The sequence below is a fragment of the Schistocerca serialis genome, chromosome 1, assembly GCF_023864345.2.
Source record: "Schistocerca serialis cubense isolate TAMUIC-IGC-003099 chromosome 1, iqSchSeri2.2, whole genome shotgun sequence".
In the NCBI taxonomy this organism is placed as follows: Eukaryota; Metazoa; Arthropoda; class Insecta; order Orthoptera; family Acrididae; genus Schistocerca; species Schistocerca serialis.
Window position 1 is genome coordinate 687,104,992 of NC_064638.1, and position 15,925 is coordinate 687,120,916.

The following is a 15,925-nucleotide window of genomic DNA, read 5'->3' on the forward strand; positions in this document are numbered from 1 at the left end:
GTTTTGCCCTCTTAAGGGCAGTATTGGTCAGATATTCTTCTCTCTTTAAATTTTACTAAAAATACTTTGATTTCTGTCTGCAATTTTAAGATAATCAACAACATTTCATCTGTGGACATCAACAAAGATTTAGAATCTTTTCTAACATATCTTCAAAATATCTACAATTTAGAACCTCTAAACATTAAGCTCTCATATACTTCAAAGCTGATAATTCCATAAATATTATCCACCAAGCAGGTGAGATATCTGCTGCTACTTTTGCAATTGATGGATCAAACTAAAGGAAATAGGGTTGGTACAATATTGCTAATGATTGCTCATCTCATCACGATCCACACACACCATTAAAACAAATTTTCTAAAAAGCATCAGGCAATTTTTAATTCCTCCCAATGTACATCATCTGGAACTGATTCCCTTCTCCCTCCCCCTATATAATATACTTCCATTTCTGACTTACTTTGAAGATACTTAAGCCTAACCATCCTTATTGTCCTATTATTGCTGTTTAGAAAATCAACACTCAATATATAACACCTTTTGTTTACAGTGCAAGTACAGTATGCTGCAAATTCTATATCTACTACTAATACATTTGTACATTATTATATGCTTCAGAAACAACTATTCTACATCCACATCTACATCTACACTCTGCAAAGAACAGTGATGTGTATACAGAAGGTATGACCCATTGTACCAGTTATTAGGTTTCTTCCTGTTCCATTAACATGCTGAGTGTGGGTAGAATAAGTATTTAAATGTCTCTATGTATGCTGTAATTAAACTAATCTTATCCTCACGAGCACTACATGAATGGTTTGTAGGGGGTTGTAGTATATTCTTAGAATCATCATTTAAAGCCAGCTTTTTTGAAAGTTTGTAAATAGGCTTTTTCCAGACAGCTTCTGTCTATCTTCAAGAGTCTGCCAGTTCAGTTCTTTCAAAACCTCAGTGACGCAGGTCAAACAAACTTGTGACCATTCATGCTACCATTCTCTGTATATGTCAATATCTCTCGACAGCTGTATATGGTATGGGTCCCACACACATGAGCAATATTCTAGGCTGGGTCACACGACTGATATGTAAGCAATCTCGTTTGCGGGCTGATTGCATTTTCCTATCACTCAACCAATGAACCAAAGTCTGCTACCTGCTTCATCCATGACTGAGCCCATGTGATCATTCCACCTTGTGCCCTACAAAGTGTTACACCCAAGTACTTGCAGAGTTTACAGATTCCAACTGTGATTCACTAATATTCACATTTTTGAACATTTGAACCAAGCTGCCAGTCACTGCACCACTTTGAAAAGTCTGATGCTTATATTAATATTGTCCACAATATCACCAATAAACAACACAATCAGCAAAAAACCCAACACAGTTCCCTGGGGCACACCTGAAATTACTTTTACATCTGTTGTAACACTCCATCTGAGATAAAATACTGCAACCTCCCCACAAAGAAATCTTCAATCCAGACATATATTTTGTCTGATGCCTTATATTATTGTACTTTTGACAATAAGCACAGATGTGATGCAATATAAAATGCTTTTCAGAAATCAAGAAATACTGTTCTACCTGACTGCTTTGATCTAAAGCTTTCAGCAAGTCATGGGAAAAAAGTGTGACTTGGGTTTTGCATGACCAACGTTGTCATAATTGATGCTGGCTCGCATGGAGGAGATCATTCTGTTCATGATACCTCATTGTGTTTGAGCTCAGAATGTGCTCTAAGATTCTACCTTGAAGCAACGTCAAGAATATAGGATGGTAGTTTTGTGGATCACTTCTACTACCTTTCTTGTATATGGGTGTGACCTGTGCTTTCTTCTAACAACTGGGTACCGGTTTTTGTTTCTGGGATCTATTAAAGATTACAGTTAGAACAGGTCCTGCAGCTTTGTTCAATTTTAATGATTTCAGCTGTTTTCCAACATTTCTGACATTCACACTTGGTTCACTCATCTTCTCAGTGGTGTGAGGATGAACTGGAGCAATCCTTCTGGATTTTCCTTTAAAGGGAACATTTTAAAACAGAGTTCAGCATTTCAGCTTTTGCTTTGCTACCCTCAAGTTCAGTTCCTGTCTCCTTCACAAGTAACTGGACATTACTTTTGTGGCATTAACAGCCTTTACATACAACCAGAATTTCTTTAGGTTTTATGAAAGATCATTTGACAGCATTCTGCTATGGTCATCACTGCAGGCTTCATGCATTGCTCTCTTGACAACCGAATGTGTTTCATTCAGCATTGCAGTACCTACAGTCGTATGCTGCGCTTTACATCTATTATGCAGTAGTTTCTGTTTCTTCTGAAGTTTCTCTTGGGACACTAATTCTGCAGTTCCTCATTAAAGGTCTTCATAGTACACGTTACAACAACTGGTCAACAGTCAGAACTACTCATATCCATAGCTCATTAGACCATTGGAGATGCTGCTTAGCTGTTATAAACTTGTACAGTTACTACACTGAAGAGCCAAAGAAACTGGTACACATGCCTAATATCGTATAGGGTCCGTGAAGACACAGAAGTGCTGCAACACGACATGGCACAGACTCGACTAATGTCTGAAGAAGTGCTGGAGGGAACTGACACCATGAATCCTGCAGGGCTGTCCATAAATATGTAAGAGTACAAGGTGGTGGAGATCTCTTCTGAACAGCACGCAGCGTGGTATCCCAGACATGCTCAATAATGTTCACGTCTGGGGAGTCTGGTGGCCAGCAGAAGTGTTCAAACTCAGAAGTGTGTTCCTGGAGTCTCTCTGTAGCAATTCTGGACATGTGGGGGTGTCACATTGTCCTGCTGGAATTGCCAAAGTCCATCGGAATGCACAATGGACAGGAATGGATGCAAGTGATCAGACAGGATGCTTACATATGTGACACCTGTCAGAGTCATATCTAGATGTACCAGGGGTCCTGTATCACTCCAACTGCACATGCCCCACACCATTACAGAGCCTCCACCAGCTTGAAAGTCCCCCACTGACACACAGTGTCAATGGATTCATGAGGTTGTCTCCATACCTGCACATCTGCTCGATACAATTTGAAACAAGACTTGACTGACCAGGCAACATGTTTCCAGTCACCAACAGTCCAATGTTGGTGTTGATGCATAGAGGCGAGGCATAAAGCTTTGTGTCATGCAGTCATCAAGGAAAGCCTATATCGATGATGTTTCATTGAACAGTTCGCACACTGACACTTGTTGATGGCCCAGCACTGTAATACGCAGCAATTTGGGGAAGGGTTGCACTTCTATCACACTGAATGATTCTCTTCAGTTCTCATTGGTATGTTCTTGCAGGATCTTTTTCCAGTTGTAGTGATGTTGGAGATTCAATGTTTTACTAGATTCCTGATATTCAAGGTACACTTGTGAAATATTTGTACGGGAAAATCCCCACTTCATTGCAGCCTTGGAGATGTGTCCCATTGCTTGTGCGTGGACTATAACACCACATTCAACTCACTTAAATCTTGACAACCTGCTATTGTAGTAGCAGTGACCGATCTAACAACTGCACCAGAAACTTGTTGCCTTTTATAGGTATTGTCTACCGCAGTGCTGTATTCCGCCTATTTACATATCTCTGTATTTGAATACACATGCCTATACCAGTTTCTTTGGCACTTCAGAATAAATGTCACTGTGTCTCACAGTGTTCATGGACAATGCAATTAATTTCCCAAATTCTCTAAAATCGTGGTATATTCCATATCATCTGCCTACTGCTTGTCATTTCTTCTTCAAGCACTAATTTCAAAACATTTATACCAACATTTGTACAGGGTAAGACACCATACACTGTGCAGTGTGAAAAATTTATACTTCTAAGTCAATGTAATCAAAAGATATGGTCATTTATGTCACTGCTTTGATACTTGCAGACTCACTTATCAAAATGTATAGGGTACTTCCCCTTGATTTAAAATCTTGAAATTGTGAAAGAGGTAAGGTTTCACAATCCAAGTAAAGGAAAAATCCAGAAAACTTGTTAATTTATAATTATATCACATAAAAAATACTTTTCCACAATTTGTTGTCTGTTGGTCTATATGTTAAGACCCTTTTTCTCAGGCATGGACAGAGGTATCTAGTTGAAATTTACACCAAATACTACAGTCTACGGTAAATAATTTAAGCTTCTAAGTCAATGCAGTCAAAAGATATTGTCATATATGAGGGTTGTTTGAAAAGTTCTCAGAACAGAATAGAAAAAAACAACTTACATCACTGAAACTTTTTTTTATTTTTCAGCGTAGTCTCCTTGTACATTAACATACTTGGTCCAACGATGTTCCAGTGCCTTGATCCCTTCTCGAAAATGAGTTTCCTCCAGGCCTGCCAAATAGTTATCAACTCTGCTATAAGTTCTTCATTTGAAATGAATCTTCGCCGATCAAGAAAAATTTTCAGTTTTGGGAAGAGATGGAAGTCTGACAGAGCCATATCACATGAATAAGGTGGGTGTGGCAACAATTCGTACCTTAGAATAAAACATCCCCCAGGCTGTGGCTAAGCCATGTCTCCGCAATATCCTTTCTTGCAGGAGTGCTGGTTCTGCAAGGTTCGCAGGAGAGCTTCTGTAAAGTTTGGAAGGTAGGAGACAAGGTACTGGCAGAAGTAAAGCTGTGAGGATGGTGCGTGAGTTGTGCTTGGGTAGCTCAGTTGGTAGAGCACTCGCCCGTGAAAGGCAAAGGTCCCGAGTTCAAGTCTCGGTCCGGTACACAGTTTTAATCTGCCAGGAAGTTTCAATTCGTACCTTAGTTCGTGTAATTTTGATAAGGCAAAGGTACATGTGTGCAGGTGGGCACTGTCTTGATGGAAGATGACTTTCTTCCTTGCTAAACCTGGCCTAATTGTTTGCCCAATGGGGAGATAATCTACAAATAGAATCCCCTTCACACCCCAGAACAATGACACCATGACCTTTCCTGCTGAAGGAATTGTCTTTGCTTTCTTTGGTGGTGGAGAATCAGCATGTTTCCACTGCTCTGACTGTTATTTTATCTGTGGGGTATAGTAGTGCACCCAAGTTCCATCTGTGGTCACAAACTGGTACAAAAAATATCATTCAACTCTCCTAAAATAGGCAAAACATTGTTCAGATATGTCCATTTTCATGCGTTTTTTACCCAGCGTCAAGAGTTGCGGCACCCATCTTGCAAATAATTTTTTCATTCGTAATTCCTCAGTTAAAATGTGATATACCCTTTCAGGTGACATCTGGCAAGTGCGAGGAATTTCATGCACATTCAATCGGCAATCCTCCATGACCATTTTGTGCACTTTTGCAATGATTTCTGGAGTAATGACACATCTTGGCCGACCACTGCGCAGATCATCATCTAAGCTCTCCCAACCAAATTTGAATTCATTTATCCACTTGGAAACAGTTGAATATGAAGGAGCAGCATCCACCAGTGTATTCTGGAAATTGGCATGAATGTCCTTTGCTTTTATACCTTTCTGTACAAAGTACTTAATCAATGCTCAAATCTTGATTTTTTTCCATCTTCGCAAATCACAACACGGGAACAACAACAGAGCCACATCATCGCCACAGCTCTCTTCCAAGAGCACTGATGTGGCGCATGTTTACAGGCAACAGTCCAATGAATATCACATGAACAACTCATTACTCTAGTGCTGACCTCTCCTGGTGATTCCGAGAACTTTTCAAATCACCCTTGTATCTCACACATTTTGCTACCCAACAAAATCACTCACCAAAACTAATAGATGAACTATCTATGTACATGCCAGACCTGGTGGTCTAGCAGTAAAGGGTATCCTTGGAAACAAAGAGGTTGCAGAACTGAATCTTGGTCAGACCACAAAGTTTTCAGTCTTCATTTTAACGCGGCCTTAATCTCTTATCGATGTGAGGAGTCATGAGAAACAACATGTGGTTTGGATTCTGTGATTAACTGTGGGTCTCCTTTCCACAGTTGGATAGCAGAGGTAGGTTATGTACATACAAGTCACCAAAGTAGTGTCACACATACATAGACTTCAAACTTTCCCAAATTTTACATCTGTGATCATTACGTGAGACTATGTGACAAGAAGCAATACACTTGTTGAATCACCTTTAAGTGCCTGCTCTCCTAATTTTAAGAGTAACATTATAAGACACAGAGTATTTACTTCTGATATCTTCCACTGGAAATTGTTGCCAAGTTCTATACACCCTTTCATTGATCCAAGTAGATTAGGAACCCCAACAAATAAAATATACTCTGAACTTGGTTTCAACTAATATTTATCTAACTCACAAATAAATCTATGGTTTAAAACAACTTAAAATGCTCTAGATGAACAACTTTCAATATTTGAAATTTGTGGATTTTTATACCAGATCCGTCATTAAACAAGAAAGAATAAAATTCTTCCTCCAAATCAAAGTTTGGGTGGAGTTCTCTTCTGAAGACAAAGGCGAGACTGTTATTACCGTCATTTCCTGGTTTGTACCTAATCTCATGAGCCTATGTATCAGAGTGCTTGCAATGGGGACTGCCATGGGACATTAGTATTATCCATTGGAACCATTTGTGTTTGTACTCCTTCATGCTTTCTACTACACTAATTGTAACTCTAAGTGATTTCCATAAGTCAATACTTACGAGTTTGCCTCTTAAAATTTGCATCAAACATACAGCTAAGAAATGTCACTTGTGCTGTTACTCTTCTTGTTCTTCTACAAACTTATCCAAGACCATGTTACACCAGCATGTAGTATTGCAGCTGTTGACATGTATTTGTAATCTGATTGTTAACTCTTTCCTCATATTTTTTTATGCCACTGTTCACTCCATCATATTTTCATGAAGTTTTTTCTAAATCTATGCTGCTGCAATAAATTGATAGTTCACATCCCAAATATTTGAATTAATTTACTTGTTCAATCATTTGATGACCTACAATAATTTTAACTAATTTATCATATTTTCTATTATTTCCATAGCTTTTGTTTTACTTGCTGAGATTTTCATTCAGAACTTTTAAATTTACAACACCAAGTGACACTGCTGGCTATGAAATCTTCATGTAAAATATAAGCGTTTATTTTGGCTCTCTAGGGGATGATATAACATTTAGTTCTTTGCCACTCTGAGTGCTAGTTTTTGTGTCAGATCATGATTTATTAAAATACATGCTCATTCAAGGTGAACTCATTGCAGCATGGAACATAGAATAAATAAATTCTGTTTAAGATAACTGAATATATAAAAAATCTACTAACCAAGCAGCAGCTGGAGAAAACACATATAAAAGTTATGAAAATGTGCAAGCTTTCAGCACCAGTGGCTCCTTGTGGCAGAAGGCAGAAGGAAAGATCTTTCCTTCTCATCCCATCTGGTACTCCCTTGACTAGAAGGAATGGTATTTGCTTCTCATTCCATCCATAAGGCTCCCCTGATCCAGTGTGACTTCTATGTAAGTCTCCCCATTTCCTAAACCTCACCAGTTCTTTTCCCTCATCCCTCTTCCTTTTCCTCCAACCCTTCTGCCAGAAGAAAAAGCCACTGGATCCAAAAGCTTACACATTTCCATAAATTTATATGTGCTCTCTCATGCTGCCACTTGGTGAGTATATTTTTTATCCATCCTAATAGATTAGATTAGATTAATACTTGTTCCATAAATCATGAATACAACACTTCGTAATGATGTGGAATGTGTCAGGTTAATAGAAGATGTCTGTACAAAATATTACATTACACAAAATATTGCATGACATTAATGTTTAAGATGTTTTTTTTTAATTATTTTTTCTTTTCCCCCCCTTAATTTATATCTAAAAATTCAGCCAATGAGTAGAAGGAGTTGTCATCTAGAAATTCTTTTAATTTATTTGTAAATGTTAGTTGGCTGTCTGTCAGGCTTTTGATGCTGTTTGGTAGGTGACCAAAGACTTTTGTGGCAGCATAATTTACCCCTTTCTGTGCCAAAGTCAGATTTAACCCTGCATAGTGAAGATCATCCTTTCTTCTGGTGTTATAGCTACGCACACTGCTATTACTTTTGAACTGGGTTGGCTTATTAACAACAAATGTCATAAGTGAATATATATACTGTGAGGTTACTGTGAGGATCCCTAGATCCTTAAATAGATGTCTGCAGGATGACCGGGGTGGGCTCCAGCAATTATTCTGATTACACGTTTTTGAGCAATGAATACTTTTCTACTCAACGATGAATTACCCCAGAATATGATGCCATACGAAAGCAGTGAATGAAAGTAGGCGTAGTAAGCTAATTTACTGAGATTCTTATCACCAAAATTTGCAATAACCCTAATAGCATACGTAGCTGAACTCAGACGTTTCAGCAGACCATCAATGTGTTGCTTCCAGTTTAACCTCTCATCAATACTGTCAAAAAATTGATTATTTTCATTGATGTATTCCTGCGATTTGACCTTTCAGTCAGTTAATAATACTTCATAAATAGGGTATAGAGCATGGTTTAATGTTTCATTGCTCCTCAAATTTATACTTTTGGGATTGCCTTTCCAGTCCTACAAAGTTTTATCGATATTGACAAATGTTAATGTCTATGACTGCGTTTCATACAGTGGCTCAATGGGATTCATTAAATAACTCCAATATTTCCCACAATTATTCTCTGTTGATCTGATCACACCCTTTCTCAAAATCTAAAAATAATATGAACAGAAGATTTTCACGTTCTGCTTATATGATGTTTGATGTTTTGGTTTGTGGGGCGCTCAACTGCGTGGTTATCAGCGCCCGTACAAGTATCCAATCTTTGCTCAGTCCAATTTCGCCACTTTCCTGGATGATGATGAAATGATGAGGACAACACAAACACCCAGTCATCTCGAGGCAGGTGAAAATCCCTGACCCCGCCGGGAATCGAACCCGGGACCCCGTGCTCGGGAAGCGAGAACGCTACCGCGAGACCACGAGCGGCGGACGTTGTTCTGCTTATATCTTGCTTAACAACAATTAGTGTGTACTGTGGTAATAGATGATAATTCCTTTATGAATCGACGTTGCCCTTTCTTTGCTCTCTGTTACTGGTAGCAATTTTGATTTATTTTTGGTTTCCTATACTTTATATGCAGTATGCTATAATGATGACTGTTGACAACTCAACACTTATACTATTTAGTGAGTTGTTGCCCTTACTCCTAAATTACATAAATGTGAACTAGGCATTTTTTCAAATTCATAATCAGTTATGTCATAAACAACCTAATGGAATTACATATACCTTTCAATATATCAACTGCACCATCAATATTGTCTTCACTGGTAATCTTTATGGAAGAAATAAATGCCCATACAGGAATTAAATGAAGTCTGCATAAACATGACAGAAATTACAAGCCAAATAAAATGTCAAGGAGAAAGCCCTCCTTTGAATATAATTAACCAGAATCATGGTTTCTTCTTCTTTCTAAGTCACACAGAAAAAAGAAGGAAAACAATAAATGGAATGGCAGACCATAAACAAGGATGGATCCAACAAAGTTGACAACTTTCTTCCCCTTGTCTGGTAAATGCAGGGTGCACCTTGCCTTTGGATTCTAAGAGTTTTACCTCATTTTTTTTTAAATTTCACATCATGTTATTTTCTTTATTCTCCTTTCTCTCTCTCTCTCTCTCTCTCTCTCTCTCTCTCTCTCTCTCTCTCTCTCTCTTTGTTCAGTTGTATGGGGAAACAATTCTGAACTGAAAACCCTGAGATGGATGTTCACAAATGTCTCTCTGCTTTGCTGAGGATTTTCTGCCCACATGAAGGTAATACATTTATAACATTACTATTTTTACAAAAATATTACAATGACAAAAATTCCAGCATATAAAAGTGAGGGCTTGGTTGTGTAAGTAGTTGCTTTCAAGCTTTTGCTCTTCTTCCAGTTTGTGTGTGAATGCGCACACACACACACACACACACACACACACACACACACACACACACACACACAGAGAGAGAGAGAGAGAGAGAGAGAGAGAGAGAGAGAGAGAGAGAGAGAGGAAAATGTTTGTCCCAGTAACCAAAGAATAACAAAAGCTAGCACAATCATCTAATGCTGAAGACTGTATGTGTGTTACCATTAAATAACAAGTGAACTGTTGCCTGTTCTGGTTTTTTCAGTGTACTTTTTATTTATGTGAGGAAAAGTGCCAACAATAATATAATACAGAATCACTAAAAAATTCTAACAGATGATTTAAAAAAATAAAATTATGATTATACTCAAAACAAAATTAATGAAATGGATGGTTGCTGCTCACCAAAATAAGCTGAAGGCCAGAAATGTATATTTCATCGCTTCCTCTTCTGGTGGAGCATCAACTATTACAGTTTTATGAATTGTAGAAGTCTATTACAGGAGGTTATTCTTAATATTATTCGTGTAAAAATTGAAAATAAAACACTACATACATGTAGTTTGTGGCAGAGAAGAAGAGGGAATACTTGATATAGCACTGTAAATAAACTGAAAAGATAATACAGGAACCACTGTTTAGGAACACATTGAATAGCAGTACATAAATGAATCAAGCAAATTTATGATACATCATGGATAAATAATGCAACAGATGAGATTTTATTGCAGCAGTATCTAAGAATGTGATGAATTGAAGAGAAGATAAGACTGAACTGTATAAGTGAAGCAGATAATGACACTCTTTTACAAATTCTATGTGACAAAAAATGTTGTATGACAAACAAAAAATATAAGGTGCTTCTCAAAATCTGGATAGCCAGTGGCATGCTAAGTACAAGTTGTGAATTAGCTGAGTGATTCTTTTTGAAAAAGAAGGCTGATGCAGGTCTCATATGTCGAGCAAGGTCAGATGTCAAGAAGTAGTGCAGTTTGTAGAGAAAAAAGATCATGTGGCTGTTCCAGTATGAAGATGTGCCATAACTCACCAGCAGTAACAGATGTTCCTCCTGTCTGTCTTGATGACACCCGTGTAGTCAAAGAGACAGTCCGGGGAGGGGCAGGAGGGGGTACATGTGCTTCATTCTGACGCCGTACTGGTAACCGGGGAGAACTTGTACTGCTGTTGCTGCTTGCATGACAGCTCTGAGACTAAATGCCATAGCAAAGCATAACAAAAGTTTATTTCACATACACACAAATGAATGAAATAAAAACTATTATTAAAATAAATGTACAAATGTGACTTTCACTTCCAGCCTGTCTAGCTAGCAAAAACATGCATTAAGTACTTAGGAAGAAGACTGTGGAAAATGAGACAACAAGAAATAGTTTTCTCAAAGGCAGGTATTTAAAGCATTATTAACTACGAGCAAAAATATAATACAAAGGCAAAATACTGAAGAAACTAAAGACAATATATTTGAGATGCAGCGACACATGGCATGACAAATGAACAGTGCTCAAGAGTACAGATGATAAATTAATTACCTTAGCACTGAAAAATCTACTACAAGTTGGCAGGAAACAGAAAATAATAGGATTTAATGAGAGGGCAGCAATATAGCTCTCTCAATATTCAGAACAGAATGTGCAATGATTAGAAAGTATAGATAAACAATGGACTTCTCTTCAAGTGTTTCTAAAAATCAGCTTAACTTCTTTGTAACATGTGAGAATGCAAAGGAGAATACATACAGAGTACTGACAAAGTTAGTGGCAGTAAGTAACAAATGTTGTACCAGACAATAAGAACACCAAAAAATTTCTTATGTTTCAAATAGTACCAATTATACAGACAGACAATGAAAAAACTGGGAAGCAACATCAGCACTGAAAATTACTATAGATTTGCTGTTCCTATGCTCAGACACCTTATTTATTCTTCTAATAGTTGTAGTAGATGCATATGGCAAAACATGAAAGTAACAAATTTTTTAATGGTCACCAACTGTTTGAAAATTGCATTGCCTGTAAAAGGCTTTTGGTGTGACTGGAGTGCTTTTTTCACAAATAACATTGCACACATATTTGGATGCTAACACATCACAACTGTAACTTTATGTATATGGATTCATGAGATATGTCACTAATTCTCACAGTCACCTTGCTACTTCAACATTTCACATTATCCTGACAAACTGTTCTTACAGCAATTGTGTTCCATAGGTGGCCACCATTTTCAATCCTGGCCTTATCAACATTTTGCACCATCGATTTAACACACTAAAATAAGAAGATGTACACAACCCTTCAATGTCATACCATAAACCAACCATTTTTTCATCCTCATACCACACATCAAGGGATTATTCATGATTAACTCATCTGTGTAAATTTTAATGTAGTTAAATGAGGAATAAAGTTCCTGTCCTCATTGTGGGACAAAGAGGAATTGGAGATATAGACATCCAGCAGATATACATACAATAATACAAAACAAAAATTATTAATACAACATGCTGAAACCATGGGGAACAGAAACTGACCAAATAATTTAATCAAATTACCAGATATACTGGTAGTTTTGAGTGAATACTGCAAGAGGCACATTTTCAGCTGCCCTGAGTTCAAATTGGAATTTGATACTTGGTTACTCATGTTAATTGGGGCATACAATCCACTACTTTCTAGTACTTTATACAACTGAAAACAGTCAGTAATAGGAATATTACTGTATGTGAATCCATCTAAAAAGAAAATTAGCTTCAAAATGGAACTACAGCCAAGTAAAGGGGGAGGACCCACTAACTAGATGGCAGCAGACTCATACACTTAAAATGAAAGACTAATAAAGATATTAACTGTTAGAACCAAGGAGTTCTTGATCTTGCAACAGAGGTGAAATGGTGGAGGCTACAAGGCTTATGAAATGATTAGACAGTCATGCTGATTGCTGTCACATGCCATCCAACTGTCTCTTCCCTGAGATGGACAAAATCCTTCCAAACTATTGAATAGTTTCATTCCCTTTAACACTTTCCTTTCTTTTGTTGGATGACAGAAGCTAATGCTTGGACCAGCCTTTTTCTTGCATATCAGACAGCTATCACCTAGTATGTATTGTAAGGGAATTTCTTAATACTATTTTTCTCTTAGATGGTGTACAAACAGATTCACTAAAAAAGAAAAAGAAGGTTGTTATTACCCACAATTCAGCAAGAATATCTTTAGTCATTATGTAAGCATACAAAATTTAATTAATGGTTTACTCAACTGTGACAGAAAAAACAAGCACAATAAAATTTGCTAGCAGGAAATATGTTAAACAATTACAGATAGTTTAAAAACAGACAATAATGGAAAAAAGCAAATTAGCCTTGCTCTATAAATAACACCATGATTCAGCCAAATATGATGTAAATTTTGCATTCCTTAGAGTTGTAATGCTAAAAAGACAAACTGCAAAAGAAATTGATTACCTCAGTGTCTTCAGAAATCACTCTAATCTTTAGTTCCACAGCTCCACTGCGAACACCTTGCAAAGAGAAAAAAAGTGCTTCATCTCCCAAGGAAGCTCTTCTTATATCATCTAAGCCAAGAGATAAGCTTCCAAGAAAATCATTCATTCCAAATGTGTCATGGTCCCAAAGCATCTGTCATTAACAGAGAAATTTATTAATAAAATGTAATTGTGCACATCCAATTTTACATATTAATTAAAAATTATAATCTATACAAAAATCATGCCAAGTGACAGATTCATCTTTTGTGATTTATGTTTCAGTTAGCACTGATCAAACTGCACCTGCTGGTGGGAGATGTATAAATATATTTAAAAACTGGAGCAAATGATTGACTTATTTTTGCCATTTATTCTTCAGTTAGTACTGATCCAATTCCACCTGGTGGTTAGTAGGCACTCTCACACAAATGATCCGTGGAACATGAAATTAATTAACCAGGGTGAACCCTTCTCTGAATATGACATTCACAAATGCACTCAGTGCCTAATATAGACCCATTTGAGTAACATGAGGTGAAAAATTCAATTAACAAAATACCTTTTGAAGTATGAACAGAGGAAAGGATGAAAAGAAAATTGTTTGTAGTAACATGATGGAAAAAGATGGAAAGATCATTGGATAAAAAAGGAATAACTAAAGAAAGAGGTCTTCATAAAGAGTAATGGGAAAATAAATGTTTAATAAAGCAGAGCAAAGATAAAAACACAACAGTAACGTAAAAATTGTAAAGTTGTGGAGGAGACCAGTGATGAGCTGCTTCTTATGACAATCCATTTAATTACATGGCAATAATTAAAAGTAACATCACTATGAAAATATCACCATGACAATACAATCAATGATTCAGTACTGTCAGATATTGTGGCTGAGATAAATATTTTAATCCCCATATCTACTGGTTTTATTTGAAAGTTGATTTATAATTACTGAATATACAAATCATGAGCATCCTGTATATCCTGCATGGTGTAAAAAATAACCCAATAAAAACATGATTTAAAGGAAGCTAAAAACATTTAATATATACATTGTTCTTTTATAGAAAAATACAAATAATATTTCATACAATCTGATGTACATTGGCTATTTCATATTATAAACCTTTTATTATTAATCACGTAAATAATTATCAGTGGGCCAAAAATAAGTTTTTAACAGTGAATAACCTTTTGTCATTTGTCAGTCACCTCACTGTCTATAATTTCTGAGATATGCGAAAGTTCTTTTGACTTGTTAATTTACAAGAAAATTTCACTTATTTACTTTCTGCTCAAGAAAACTACACTACAAAAGAATACGAACTTCTTATAAACACTGCCCTCATATGAACCAAAATAACTTTCAATTTCAGGAACAAAATGAGAGTAGAAAAACACAGACACTAATAAAACACCAAAGACAAAAGAAAGATAATTTTGAACTTTTAGAGTAAGTGATAAATTCATGTTTTGCCATTTATGCTTCAATTAGTTTTGATCCAATTCCAACTACTGGTGCAAAGGCACTCCACATATTGAAAGTTGTTTTCTGAATTTAAAACAGATGTTTTTATCCATATGCTGAATCTGTGTAATCAATGATAAATCAGATCCACCCATTTCATATACAGGCACTGTCCTCTGGCCTGAACCATCATTGCACAACTAAGTAACTAACTTATAGCTTCAATCAGCCCCCTGCTCCCCTCTCTATACTATACAAAATGGGGGGTAGATTTGACATCTAATTAATGCTGTATCACATACATATGAAAAACTCTAAAAACAGTATGCAGAAAAAAACATATTTTGCTCAGGGTACTATCACAGGGCAATATGGAAAGTATTCCAAATATTATGCTATGGAAAAAGAAACAATCATATAATAAGCATGTAATTGCTGATGACTGAATCTGACTCATTGCTTTAATCATTGTGCTGCATTACCAAGTTAATGGAATTAAATGAATTTCAGCTATATGTCTTCTAAGACTGTAGGAAATTGGATAATCTGAGGATATTTGTGTGTGTCTATGTGAATCAGAGAGAGAGAGAGGGGAGGGGGGGAGGGGAGGGAGAGAGACAGTACGTGTTGAGAACTAACAGAAACTTACCGTATTTTTCACTAAGAAAATATATTGTAACAGTAAACTGACACATTTTACCCCACAGTGTAAGACTGAAAATACAATCTATTAATCAAGCCAATAATTAAATAAATAAATGTGTGAGGCAATATGGGATAACATTTGGTTTCACCTGCAGTAATTACAATATTCCTTGATGAATTAAAACACACACACACACACACACACACACACACACACACACACACAAAATCAAAAGGCAACTCACACACACATGATCACAGTCTCTCGCTGCCAAGACAAGTCTGTAAGCAGCAGCGCATAATGGGAGAACCAACTGGGCAGTGGGGATAAAGAGGACACTGGGGCTGGGAGGGAGAGGGACAGCAGGGTAGGGGTGAGGGATAGTAAAGTGCTGCTTGTGGGACATACAGAGATT

General features: G+C 36.8%; 1 protein-coding gene across 1 annotated transcript in view; it reads right to left on the minus strand.

The window, feature by feature from the left end:
• LOC126425182 (uncharacterized) overlaps positions 1-15,925 on the minus strand; it is a 289,759-nt gene that overhangs the window by 73,020 nt on the left and 200,814 nt on the right. The window contains exons 14-15 of the mRNA XM_050088170.1: positions 13,377-13,550; positions 10,944-11,106 (exon numbers count right to left, since the gene is read on the minus strand). Coding sequence (XP_049944127.1) covers positions 10,944-11,106; positions 13,377-13,550 — 337 coding nt within the window. The remainder of the gene's footprint in view (positions 1-10,943; positions 11,107-13,376; positions 13,551-15,925) is intronic.